Source organism: Cetorhinus maximus, unplaced genomic scaffold (genome assembly GCF_964194155.1).
Source record: "Cetorhinus maximus unplaced genomic scaffold, sCetMax3.hap1.1 HAP1_SCAFFOLD_1551, whole genome shotgun sequence".
Lineage (NCBI taxonomy): Eukaryota > Metazoa > Chordata > Chondrichthyes > Lamniformes > Cetorhinidae > Cetorhinus > Cetorhinus maximus.
Genome location: NW_027597491.1, coordinates 22,507 through 36,051, shown reverse-complemented (window position 1 = coordinate 36,051; position 13,545 = coordinate 22,507). Strand labels below are relative to the sequence as shown.

Genomic DNA, 13,545 nt, shown 5'->3' with positions numbered 1-13,545 from the left:
AGCTCCAGCCAGGTGATGTTAAACACTCAGGTGGGAAAGACAAAAATCCAGAACAATAGTTTCAAAACAAAGCTGATTGATTTCATATTTACCCAGAATATTAAACTCCAGCCAAGTTAGAGAGGCTATTACTATCAGAAACAAGCACTGACTCTCAGGATGAACATGGTTCTGCCCTGGGTGTGATGAACAGAAACAATGATAGCAGAAGCCAGTCCTTGCAGTCACTTGTGAATGCGTTGGTGTCTCATCCAGTTGGATGTCTGAGTGAATCCCTTCCCACACCCACAGCAGGTGAATTTTATCCCGCACTGATTGTGACACTGACACTGTAAGCTCCTTTTACAGGCTAGCAGTGAGGGATGATTTACAGACAGAAACCTCAAACCAAACATCACATCAAAATCTGACAGGGTCACTCAGTTCATCAGGACCTGAATATCATCAGCCTTTAAATGTGGAAGGAGCAACGTTCTGCCAGTGGAAAAAGATCTTAAAAATAAGTGTGATTGAAAAATCCTGAGGCACACACACCCGAGTGAGAGTGTTCCAGTGAACTGACTGTGGAAAGAGAACCAGCTACACAGCCTGAAAAAACACCATCCAATTCACAGTGTCGGGGTGCAGGGGTAAACTGTACACGTGTTTGTTGTGTGTGAACAAGGCTTCATCTTGTCATCCAACCTGGGGAGACACAAGGAAACCACACCACAGAGAAACCATGGAAATGTTGGGACTGTGGGAGGGGATTCAGAACTCCGTCTGTGATGGAAATTCATCGACACAGTCACACTGGGGAGAGGTCATCCGAATATGGGAAGGGATTCACTCCACTATCCCACCTCACTGCATACCAACGTGTTCACTCAGATAAGAGAGTTTTTAACTGTTCCAATTGTGAGAGGAGCTTTAAAAGCAAAATTAATCTGCTGACTCACCAGCGAGTTCATACTGGGGAGGGGCCATTCATCTGCCCTTAGTGTGGGAAGGGATTCACTCAACTAACCCACCTCACCTCACACCAACATGTTCACTCTGACACAAGGCTTTTTAGATGTTCCAACTGTGAGAAGAGCTTTAAAAGCAAAATAGATCTGCTGACTCACCAGCGCATTCACAATGCTCCAAGTGTGGGGGGGATTCACTCTGTCCTCCAGCCTGCTGACACACCAGTGAGTTCACACGAGGGAGAGGCCATTCATCTGCTCTGGGTATGAAAAGGGATTAAGACAGAAATATGGTGGAGGGCCCGTGCAGTTTGGTTGTTGTGTGATTTGATTTTAATAAGTTATCTCTTGGCCCTAATGGCTCCAATTTAAATCGGAAGACGAAATAAAGCATGATTTTCAACAGCGATGTCTTTCAATGGCGGGGCGTTTACCCAGCATTCTCCGCGGAGAAGAATGTGACCTATCCAGACCACAGCCGCTTTCTGCGCAGGTGTATTGCTGGGCTGTAACCGGAGCCTGCGCAGTGCGGTCACTGACTGGGGCATGCGCAGTGCGGGTTGTGCCTGGAGTTAGGCGGAGAAGGGAGAAACAATCGCGTGAGGGTGAGTTATGGAGCCAGTGGGTGGGTGGAGAGGATTAGAGCCAGCGGAGTGGACGGGGAGGCTTCATAAACACCCGGTGGAGGCCTCAAATCCCGACTAAAAACCTACCGATCCTATTTACACGGGACGGGGCGCGAGAGCTCGTGAACTCCTTTGGGTTAGAGGTCCGGCTGAACGGCCGCCATCTTGAGCGGGGTCAATGTGCAGCAGGGCGCATGCGCGGACATCCCTGTCCCTGTCAGCAGGAGGAGAGAATGTTGTGATTTTCTATCCTGGACTGACAGGGGTGGGCTTTGGAAAGTCCTTTTACAGGGGGTTAGAAGGGGAGGATTTACACACAGCAAATTCCAACCAAGAGAAATGTTTCTCTCTTCAATTTCTATCCTGGAATTACAGTGATGGTTTCCATAAACATACAGGTTACTGGAAGTGGAAGATTGACAGACGGGAAACTCAAATCAAGCATCACATCAAGATCTGACAGACTCACCCGATTCATCAGGACCTGAATATCATCGCCCTTTGAATGTGGAAAGGAAAAGGATTGTCTCAACTGTCTGTGGGAGAAGATTTCAGGTATCAGTGTGACTGGAAAAGCACCGAGACACACAAACCCTGGTTAGAGCACACATCAGTCGTCTCAATTTCTCTGCTCCTCTCACCCACTCTAACCTGTCTTTCTCTGAACTTGCCGCACTCCTTCTCTCATGTCCAACCCTGATGTTGTCAGCAAACCTGCTGACAAGGGTGGTGCTGTTGTTGTCTGGTGCACTGAACTCTACCTCGCAGAGGCTCAGCGTCAACTCGCAGACACTTCCTCCTACCTCCCCCTGGACCATGACCCCACCACTGAACATCAAGCCATTGTTTCCAGGACTGTTACTGACCTCATCTCCTCTGGAGATCTTCCTTCCACAGCTTCCAACCTCATAGTTTCCCAACCTCGGACAGCCCGCTTCTACCTCCTATCCAAAATCCACAAACAGGACTGTCCCAGCAGACCGATCGTGTCAGCCTGTTCCTGCCCCATGGAACTCATTTCTTGCTATCTTGACTCCATTCTCTCTCCCCTTGTCCAGTCCATTCCCACCTACATCCGCGATTCCTCTGACACCCTACATCATATCAACAATTTCCAGTTCCCTGGCTCCAACCGCCTCCTCTTCACCATGGACGTCCAATCCCTCTACACCTCCATCCCCCACCAGGATGGTCTGAGGGCTCTCCACTTCTCCCTCGAACAGAGGCCCGAACAATCCCCATCCACCACTACTCTCCTCCATCTGGCTGAACTTGTTCCCTCACTGAACAATTTCTCCTTAAACTCTTCTCTCTTCCTCCAAATAAAAGGTGTGGCTATGGGTACCCACATGGGCCCCAGTTATGCCTGTCTCTTTATGGGGTATGTGGAACATTCCTTGTTCCAGTCCTACTCCGGCCCCCTCCCAAAACTCTTTCTCTGGTACATCGATGACTGCTTTGCTGCTGCTTCATGCTCTCGTCTGGACCTGGAAAAATTTATTAATTTTGCTTCCAATTTCCACCCCTCTATCATTTTCACATGGTTGATCTCTGACACTTCCCTTCCCTTCCTTGACCTCTCTGTCTCAATTTCTGGTGATAGACTGTCCACCAATATCCATTACAAGCCTACCGACTCCCACAGCTACCTTGACTACAGCTCCTGACACCCTGCTTCCTATAAGGACTCCATCCTATTCTCTCAGTTCCTTTGCCTCCGTCGCATCTGTTCTGATGATGCCACTTTCAAAAACAGTTCCTCTGACATGTCTTCCTTCTTCCTTAACCGAGGTTTTCCACCCATGGTGGTTGAAAGGGCCCTCAACCGTGTCCGGCCCATCTCCCGCGCATCCACCCTCACGCCTTCTCCTCCCTCCCAGAACCATGATAGTGTCCCCTTTGTCCTCACTTATCACCCCACCAACCACCGCATTCAAAGGATCATCCTCCGCCATTTCCGCCAACTCCAGCATGATGCCACCACCAAACACATCTTCCCTTCACCCCCCCGGCGGCATTCTGCAGGGATCGTTCCCTCTGTGACACCCTGGTCCACTCCTCCATCACCCCCTACACCTCAACCCCCTCCCACGGCACCTTCCCATGCAACCGCAGAAGGTGCAACACCTGCCCCTTTACTTCCCCTCTCCTCACCGTCCAAGGGCCCAAGCACTCCTTTCAAGTGAAGCAGCATTTCACTTGCACTTACCTCAATTTAGTCTAGTGCATTCGCTGCTCCCAATGCGGTTTCCTCTACATTGGAGAGACCAAACACAGACTGGGTGACCTCTTTGCGGAACACCTTCGGTCTGTCTGTAAGCATGACCCAGACCTCCCTGTCGCTTGCCATTTCAACACTCCACCCTGCTGTCATGCCCACATGTCCGTCCTTGGCCTGCTGCATTGTTCCAGTGAAGCTCAACGCAAACTGGAGGAACAGCACCTCTTCTTCCGACTAGGCACTTTACAGCCTTCCAGACTGAATATTGAGTTCAACAACTTAAGATTATGAACCCACTCCTCCATCCCCACCCCCTTTCCAATCCCCCTTTTTTCCAATAATTTATATAGATTTTCCTTTTCCCACCTATTTCCATTATTTTTAAATGTATTTCCATCCATTGTTTTATCTCTACTTTTTAGCCTATTTCGATCCCTTCCCCCCACCCCACCCCCACTAGGGCTATCTGTACCTTGCTTGTCCTGCTTTCTACCCTTAATGTCACCTATTAGCACATTTCTTAGCTAATATCACCACCGTCAACACCTCTTTGTCCTTTTGTCTATGACATCTTTTGGCTATCTCTGCCTATCAGTGGCCCTCTATTCAGCTCTACCTGTCCCATTCCCACCCCTTAAACCAACTTATATTTCACCTCTCTTCTATTTTTCCTTAGTTCTGTTGAAGAGTCATACGGACTCAAAATGTTAACTGTGTTCCTCTCCGCAGATGCTGTCAGTCCTGCTGAGTTTTTCCAGGTATTTTTATTTTTGTTTTTGTCCTGGAGAACTGCGTTCAGTTCTGGGCAACAAACACCAGGAAGGATAGAATGGCCTTAGAGGGAGTGTAGCACAGATTTATCTGAGTGATCTGAGCACCAAGGGTTAAGTTACAGAATGAGATTACATAAAAGAGTCACAGAGTCATTATGACACAGAGGAGGCCATTAGGCCCATTGAGTCCATGCCAGCTATGTAGAGCAATCCAATCAGTCCCTTTCCCCTGCTCTATCCCTGTATCCTTGCAAGTTTATTTCCCTCATGCTTCTGTCCAATTTCCTTTTGAAATCATTCATCATGTCCATTTCCACCCCTTCGTAGGCAGTAAGCTCCAGGTCATTCCCACTCACTGTGTAAAAATATTCTTCCTCACATATCCCATACCTTCTACCCAAAACCTTAAATCTCTGTCCTTGAGTCCTTGTACGATCAGCTGATGAGAACAGCTTTTCTTTGTCCACCATATCTAAACCTGCCACAATCTTGTACACCTCTATCAATCTCCCCTCAGCCTCCTTTGCAGGAACCATTCTGGTAAATCTCCTCTGCACCTTCTCAAGGACCTTCACGTCCTTCCTGAAGTGAGGTGACCAGAACTGGATGCAATTCTCAAATTGTGGCCTAACCAGAGCTTTATAAAAATTCAGCATAACTTCCCTGTTTTTGCTCTCAAAACCACCACTTATGAAGCTCAAGATCCAATCTGCTGTGCTAACCACTCTCTTAATACATTCTTTCACCTTCAGAGATCAAAGCCATGAACACCCAGGTCCCTCTGTCCCTGCACACTCTTTAGAGCAGCGTCATGAATTATATCTTCCCTCTCCCTATTCCTCCTGATAAAATCCATCACCTCACTGTGAGGGTTTTAATGCCTGGAATTTAGAAGATTAAGACCTGATTTGATCAAAGTTTTCGGGATATTAATTGGAACCGACAGGGTAGATAGGATGAATGGGTGGAGTCTACACACACAATCAGGTTCCAGCATCGTTTCAGGGAGAGAGTTCCAGATCCTCACAACTCTCTGTTGGTGCACTTCCCTGTTTTTGTACTCAGTGCCTCTATATCTGATGCCCAAGACCCCATATGCTTCACTGACTACCCCTCAATCTGCCCTGCCATAAGAAATCGATCCCACAAATGGTTTAATCATCACCCGTACTCACAAAGCCGATATAATGATACAAGATTTAAAATAGTTCCTGAACACCACACACCCGTCCCCAAGGTTATGTCATCCCATCTACTAGGACCTTGATGTTTGGATGATAAGGGAATTATCCAGGGATTTCATAAGTCAGAATGCAGGGAGAGAGATGGGTGGACTATGACCCCCCAGTAGCCAAGACCCTGATGTTAAGGCAGTTTTGGGAAAACACCGCGATCGTCCCTGTGATAGTGACACCAGTAAAAAGGGTGGAGGGAAGAGAGGGATCAGTGACTGGGCTGGAATAGGGGCCACGGCTGGCACGGCCGCTGGGAAGCACTTAGACATGGAGAATATTTGGGAACAGGACGAGGCTGTGAGGCAGCAATGGACAGGAATCTTCAGTAAAAGAAATAAAAGGCAGAGAGATGAAATCCTGGAACGACAAGAAGGAGTGAAATCCAGAAAAGAGATGGTGGACGGACTGATTGAGAGAAAGGGAACGGTCAGTGAGATCATTCAGCAGAATAAGATTGAGGTGAAAAGTCAGAACATGTCTAAAGCTGTTCCCTGTGTGATGTAAGGAGGGTTTTTATTGGATCAGATACAACAAGGCCAGGAGGACATTGAAAAGCAATAGAGAGTCCAACAATAGAGAGCCCAAAGGGTCTGGAGGGGGAGGGTTAATAAACTCAGGGAATCACAGGACCAGGAGGACATTGAGAAACAATCGAGAGCCCCAAGGGTCTGGAGGGGGAGGGTTAATAATCCCAGGGAGTCACAGGCTGCACAAACTTCGAGTGTGAGCCCAGACCCATTTTAAAACAGTGAACAAATAAGTCCTGGATTTTACTGAGACTCTTTTCTGTGTCCCAGCTCCTGGAAATACTGACGGGAAAGGGACCGGAATCTCAGGAGGCTTCACACCGCTGGCTGCTAGTGAGGAAGTGATCTCCAATCAGATTAATGTGCTTCTGCTGTGAGTATTTAATAAAGTGTCTGAACCCCTCATTGTGCTTCCTGTCCAATATCCCCCTTGCCATGGATCTTCCATTTTACCAACTGGGAAAATAATTGCCTGTCCACTAATTGGTCTTGATGGCAGCTGGTTTACCCAGAGTGCTCCATGTGTCAGAAAATCCCCCACCAATGAGAACAGGCACCCAGAGCGCCAGCGTGGGGGCCGGGCTGTGCTTGGAGCATGCTCAGTGCGGCTGGTGGAGACGGACTGGTGTGAAACAGGCAGCTCAGGAGGCTGGAGGAGATTGTGGACGCAAGGGAGGAATTGGAGCCGGGGGTGGGTCACGATTAGATGATCGCAGATAATTCTGGAGGGTTGTAGGGCTGGAGATCCCCACAATGTCGGTCAGCGAGCACAGGGGTGATGGTGAACAAGACTTGCTGCGAGTAAGAACATGAGCAGCTGAGTTTTGGGTGACCTCCAGTTTCCCTGGAGTTGCATCTGGGAGGCCAAAAAGTTGCACATTCGAATAGTCCAGTTTAGAGGGAACAAAGGAATGGATGAGTTTCAGCAGCAGATGAACTGAGGCAGGGGCACAGCTGGGCGATGTTACTGAGGTGGAAATGGGTGGTTTTAGTGATTTGTAGTCAGAAACTCAGCTTGGGCTGAAATATGACAACAAGATTGTGAACAGCCTAGTTCAGCCTTAGAGAACTGCAAGAGGGATGGAGCTGGTGTCTGGGGAGTGGATTTTGTAGTAGGAACTGAAGATAATGGCTTCCCTCTTTCCAATATTTCAATGGAGGAAATTTCTGCTCATCCAGTACTGGATGTCCAACAAGTCAGGAGAGTGTGCAAGTTGGAGGGGAACTTGGAAGTGATGGTGTTCACATACACCCTCTACCCTGCTCCTTCTCGGTAGGGGAGGCTGAAGGTTTGGCAGATTCTGTCAAAGTTCTGGTTGACTTGAAGATGCATTAAATGCTCCTTCACCTTTCATGAAACAGCTTTTCATGGTCACTCTTTCCTATTGTCAGCTCCACAAATTACCAGATTGATTCAGCTCAATTTCACAACCTGCCTTTGTGTTTTTGTGGGTTCTCTCTCACTCCATTTTTTGTGATCTACATCAGTTTCACAGGGTTTAGAAGGGGAGGATTTGCAGTTGGGAAACTGGAAACCAAACATCACATCAGAATCTGACGCAGTCACGCAATTTATCGTAACCTGGATATCATCGGATTTTGAACATGGAAGGAGAAAGCACCGTCCGCAGTGGAGAGAAACTGTACATGTGCTCTGTGTGTGGACGAGGTTTCAGCCAATCGTCTTGTCTGTCAGAACATAAATGCATTCACAACAGGGAGAAGCCGTGGAAATGTGGGGACTGTGGGAAGGGATTCAGATGCCCGTCTGACCTGGAAAAGCATCGGCGCATTCACACTGGGGAAAGACCATTCACCTGCTCCACGTGTGGGAAGGGATTCACTATTTTAACCCACCTGCTGGCACACCAGCGAGTTCACAGTGAAGAGAGACCTTTTGGATGCCTAGACTGTGGGAAGTGCTATAAAAGTTTTGGGGAACTGATGTCCCATCAACGTGTTCACACTGACGAGAGACCGTACAGATGCTCCCACTGTGGGACTGGGTTCAGGCGATCATCTCAACTCATTGTACACCAGCGAATTCACACTGGGGAGAGACCATTCACCTGCTCTGAGTGTGGAAAGGGATTCACTCAATCATCCAACCTGCTGACACACCAGCGAGTTCACACTGGGGAGAGGCCGTTCACCTGCCCTAAGTGTGGGAAGGGATTCACCACCTCATCCAGTCTCCTAAGACACCAGCGAGTTCACAAATAATTACCAGGACTGAAGGATGTTCATTGGGGTCTGTTTTTACTGATGTTAATATTCTCCAGCCTAGTTATAGGGGCTAATATTCTGGCTAAAAGTCAAATAAATCAGTTTTGTGTTAAACACAGTGTTTTGAATCTTTTTAATATCTCTAACATAAGTTAGTTCCTTTCGAAGGGCTCTCCCTCTCCCCTGTCTCCTCCATCCTCACCTCCAACAACAAGTGTGAGAAGCTCATGGATCTTCTCTATCACCCAGATTGAGACAATCCAATTAGCTGCCTCTGCTGCTTCTCTCCCTTCCACTAGTCTACTAGGCCAGACTGCCTCTAAAGTTTCCCCTTATCCCAGCCATGCACTCGCATCTTTCTCTACTTTCTCTCCAATCTCCTATCATGTCCTCTGAGGTCTCATCCTGCCCATGAGACCCACCTGGTCTATCGATCCTGTTCCCACTAAACTGTTGATCAATCAACTTCCCCATATTAACTGAGTTTGTTAACAGTTCTCTCTCTTCAGGCACTGTCTCTCACTCCTTCAAAAAACAAACCCTTGACCCCATCATCCTTGCAAATTACTTCCCAATCTCCAACCTCCCTTTCCTCTCCAAAGTCCGTGAACGTATTTTCACCTCCCATATATGTATCCATGATTCCTCCTCCAATCAGATTTCTGCCCTGCCACAGTACTGAAACAGCTCTTACCAAAGTTACAAATGACGAGGAACTCACCTCCTGACTCCACAAAGCCTGTCCACCATCTACAAGTACTTGCCTGGATGAGTGCAGCTCCCACAACACTCAAGAAGCTGGACACCATTCGGGACAAAGCGGCCCACTTGATTGGCACCACATCCACAGACATTCACTCCCTCCCCCACTGATGTACAATAGCAGCTGTGTGTACCATCAACAAGATGCATTGCAGGAATTCACCAAGGCTTCTTAAACAGCACCTTCCAACCCACGACAACTACCACCTAGAAGGACAAGGGCAGCAGACACATGGGAACACCACCACCTGGAACTTCTCCAAGTCACTCACCATCCTGACTTGGAAATATATCACCGTTCCTTCACGTCTCTGGGTCAAAATCCTGGAATTCCCTCACTAACAGCACTGTGGGTGTACCTACACCACATGGACTGCAGTGGTTCAAGAAGGCAGCTCACCACTACCTTCTCCAGGGCAACCAGGGATGGGCAATAAATTCTGGCCCAGCCAGTGAAGCCCACATCCCGTGAATGAATCAAAAAAAATCCGATGTGACTGTGACAAGGATAAACTCTCCCTCAGAACCTGTCTGCAGCCTTTGACAAGGTTGACCACATCGTTCTGCTCCATCACCTCTCCACTGTCATCCAGCTGGGTGGGGCTGCTCTCTCCTGGTTCTGTTCTTCTCCATGTAATCAGAGTCAGAGAATCACTGGTAATGTCTTCCCTTCCCACTCCCACAGATGCTTCTGGTGTCCCCAAAAGATCCTCTTATTTCTCATTAACATACTCCCCACAATGACATTAACTGAAAACATTTGTGTATCTCGACGATTTTCCAGTCACAGTGATGATTTAAATCTTTCCCATAAACAGAACATACATTTATCCCTCCATAACCAGAGGCCAATTACGCATGAATTCTCTGGAGAAGAGTCGTACAGACTCAAAACGTTACCTCTGTTTCTCTGTCCACAGATACTGCCAGGCCTACTGAGCTTTTCCAGCATTTTCTGTTTTTATTTCAGATTTCCGGTATTCACAGTATTTTGCTTTAATCGTACATGAATTCAGTGATTCCTCAAGATCTTGTCGAGATTTTTGGTTTGCGTTTCCCATCTGCAAATACTCATCAAAAGCCATCACTGTCTATGCAGGATAGAAATTCACAGAAGATAATTCTAGTTTCTATGAAAGATTTTTCCCTCTCATTCCCACAAATCTATAAATCTCTGTCCCACACACTCCTCTCCCTCTCTGCTCATTGTTCCAGATTCAGTGTCCATTCTCCAACTTATTCTTTTCGTCTCTCCAGATTCTCTCTCCTCCTGTCCTTAAACTGGTGACTCAGGCTGTGGATCAATCCCACTCCTTCAATCTAATTCTACCAGATAATGCAGCTCACAACAACAAACCATCTTTAATGACTTTATTAGTAATTTTCAATATTTGGAAACATTCTCCTTTTCCCAATTGTGCAGAACAGGAAGTCCAGTGGTCAGTTCGGAGCTTCCTTCTCCCGAGATCTGTTCCAACAAGCTGTGTCTGTCTGAGCTACATTGATACAGACTCACTCACTCAGATAATGATCAGGTCTGACTGAACTATAACAACAAATGCAACAACTTATATTTATATCGAGGTTTTAACATGATAAAATGTCCCATAGAGTTTCACAGGAGCATAAGGACATATTAGGTCAGGTGACCAAAGTTTGGTTAAAGAGGTCGGTTATAAAGATTGTCTTAAAGGAGGAAAGTGAAGTAGAAAGATGGAGAGGTTTAGGGAGGAAATTCCAGAGTTTAGGGTCTAGGCAGCTGAAGGCATGGCCACTAATGGTGGAGACATTAAAACCGGGGATGAAGGACATCCGGTAATGGTGCTCCATGTATGTGGGCCCGATAGCCCAGGCTCAAGGCCCAAATCTGAACTTTGGGACATAGTTTGACCATCCCTGGTCTCAGAGAAAATCAATTCCCCGTATGGACATCTTGTATGATCTTTGTTTATTGATACCATAAAAAGTTAGGACCAGTTGAGTCCTCCTGCGTACTCAGTGGGGATTGACTTTAACAGACTTCAAACTCTCAGTGTTACAAGAATATGTTTCAGTAGAAATAAAAAATATATAAATCCTGGAAAACTGAAAGAACAAAATGGGGAAATACACAGCAGCTCAATCATTTCAAAGTGATAAATGAATGGTCACTGTTTCAGGTGGGACTCCTTCAGAATGAACACTTCCCACCAGCAGCACCAACCCCCACCCCCCCCTCCCCCTCCCTGTTCACTGAACATTCCTTTACCCACTCATCCACCCATTGCACATCCAACCAATGGCTCCCAGCCCGGACTGACATTCAGCATGGTATGATTTTGGAAGTTTTCCTCCTCTTTTCAGTCGGGAACAGACTTGGCAGCAGAGCTCAGTTGGGAATCAACTTCATTGAGAAAAAAGTCAGGACAAGTTTATTGAATTTCAAGCAAACTCCAGTGACAAACCCAGGCAGTGCTTTACAGCTTAATGCAGGTTATACCACCCGTGTCGAGAACCAGACAGTTGAGCGCACCAAGGACTTCTCAGTGTTGATCTTTGAGCTTTTCCTCTCTCTCTCTGTCGGGTTTTAATCTTCTGATTCTGGTTCCTCTCCCCCAAACAGCATTGTCTTGGAGGGTATCTTTTATCCCATCTGATCAACCCATCCCTGCTTCTGGTCATATCCATGTGAGCAAAACTAGCTTCACTGAGTCATGTTAGTTTACCGTATTCACAGTTCATGTGCGCAATGCAAGCTTCACTGAGTCACATTAGTTTATCGTATTCAAAGTTCACAAAAACAATACTAACCACTTAAATCACGTAAAAATGTTCTGCTTATTCCTCATTGATCTGTTTTCCACTTATCTCAAAGCTGCTAAATCCTGTTGTCATTTATTTCACTGATGTCATGTATTAACTTACATAAACAGCTTCGAGGCAGTTTTTAACTTTACTTGCACTGAGCTTTTTAAAACTTGACATAATTTCCCAGGATCCCTCGAACTTGGCATCTTTTCTATACCATGTCCTATTTCCTACCTTTGCCCACTGCACTATTCTACAAAGGAGTGTTTCAGGTGAAGTTAGATGTTAGATTCTAATTATCAAAAGTTAAATGTTAACATTTTTTAATTCATTCATGGGAGGTGGGCCTTGCTGGATAGGCTGATATTTATTGCCCATTCCTAATTGCCATAGCGGAGGTGGTGCTGAGTTGCCTTCTTTATCTGCTGCAGTCCCTGTGGTGTAGGTACACACACAGTGCTGTTAGGGAGGGAGTTCCACGACCTTCACCTAGTGACAGTGAAGGAACAGCGATATATTTCCAAGTCAGGATGATGAGTGGCTTCGAGGGGAACTTCCAGGTAGTGGTGTTCCCATGTGTCCACAGCCTTTATCCTCGATGGTAGTGGTCATGGGCTTGGAAAGTGCTGTCTAAGGAAGATTAGTGAGTTCCTGCAGTGCATCTTGTAGATGGTACACACTGCTGCCACTGTGTGTTGGTGGTGGAGGGAGTGAATGTTTATGGACGGGGTGCCAATCAATGGGGTGTCAATTTGGATGGTGTCGAACTTCTTGAGTGTTGCGGGAGCTGCACTCATCCAGGCAAGTGGAGAGTATTCCATCACACTACTGACTTGTGCCTTGTAAATGGTGCACAGGTTTTGGGGAGTCAGGAGGTGAGTTACTTACCACAGGATTCCTAGCCTCTGACCTGCTCTTGTAGCCATAGTATTTACTGGCTAGTCCAGCTCAGTTCCTGGTCAATCGTAACTCCCCGAATGTTGATAGTGGGGGAATTCAGTGACTGTGATGCCATTGAATGTCAAGGGGGCGATAGTTAGATTTTCTCATGTTGGAGGTGGTCATTGCCTGGCACTTGTGTGGCACAAATGTTACTTGCCACCCCAAGCCTGGATGTTGTCCAGGTCTTGCTGCATTTGGACAGGGACTGCTTCAGTATCTGAGGAGTCGCGAATGTTGCTAACCACTGTGCAATCAACTGCGAACATCCCTACTTCTGGTCTTATGATGGAAGGAAGACCACTGATGAAGCAGCTAAAGATGGTTGGGCCTAGGACACTACCCTGAGGAACTCCTGTAGTGATGTCCTGGAACTCAATGATTGACCTCCAACAACCACAACCATCTTCCTTTGTGCTAGGTATGACTCCAACCAGTGGAGGGCTTTCCCCTGATTCCCATTAACTCCAGTTTTTCTCGGGCTCCTTGATGCCACACTCGG

The 13,545-nt window shown here is 46.9% G+C and overlaps 1 protein-coding gene across 1 annotated transcript in view; it reads left to right on the top strand.

The window, feature by feature from the left end:
- Positions 1–1,513: 1,513 nt before the first annotated feature.
- LOC144676376 (uncharacterized) overlaps positions 1,514–13,545 on the top strand; it is a 28,752-nt gene continuing 16,720 nt past the window's right edge. Inside the window, exons 1-3 of the mRNA XM_078536812.1 lie at positions 1,514–1,552; positions 1,949–2,170; positions 7,826–8,548. Coding sequence (XP_078392938.1) covers positions 7,935–8,548 — 614 coding nt within the window. The 5' untranslated portion in view covers positions 1,514–1,552; positions 1,949–2,170; positions 7,826–7,934. The remainder of the gene's footprint in view (positions 1,553–1,948; positions 2,171–7,825; positions 8,549–13,545) is intronic.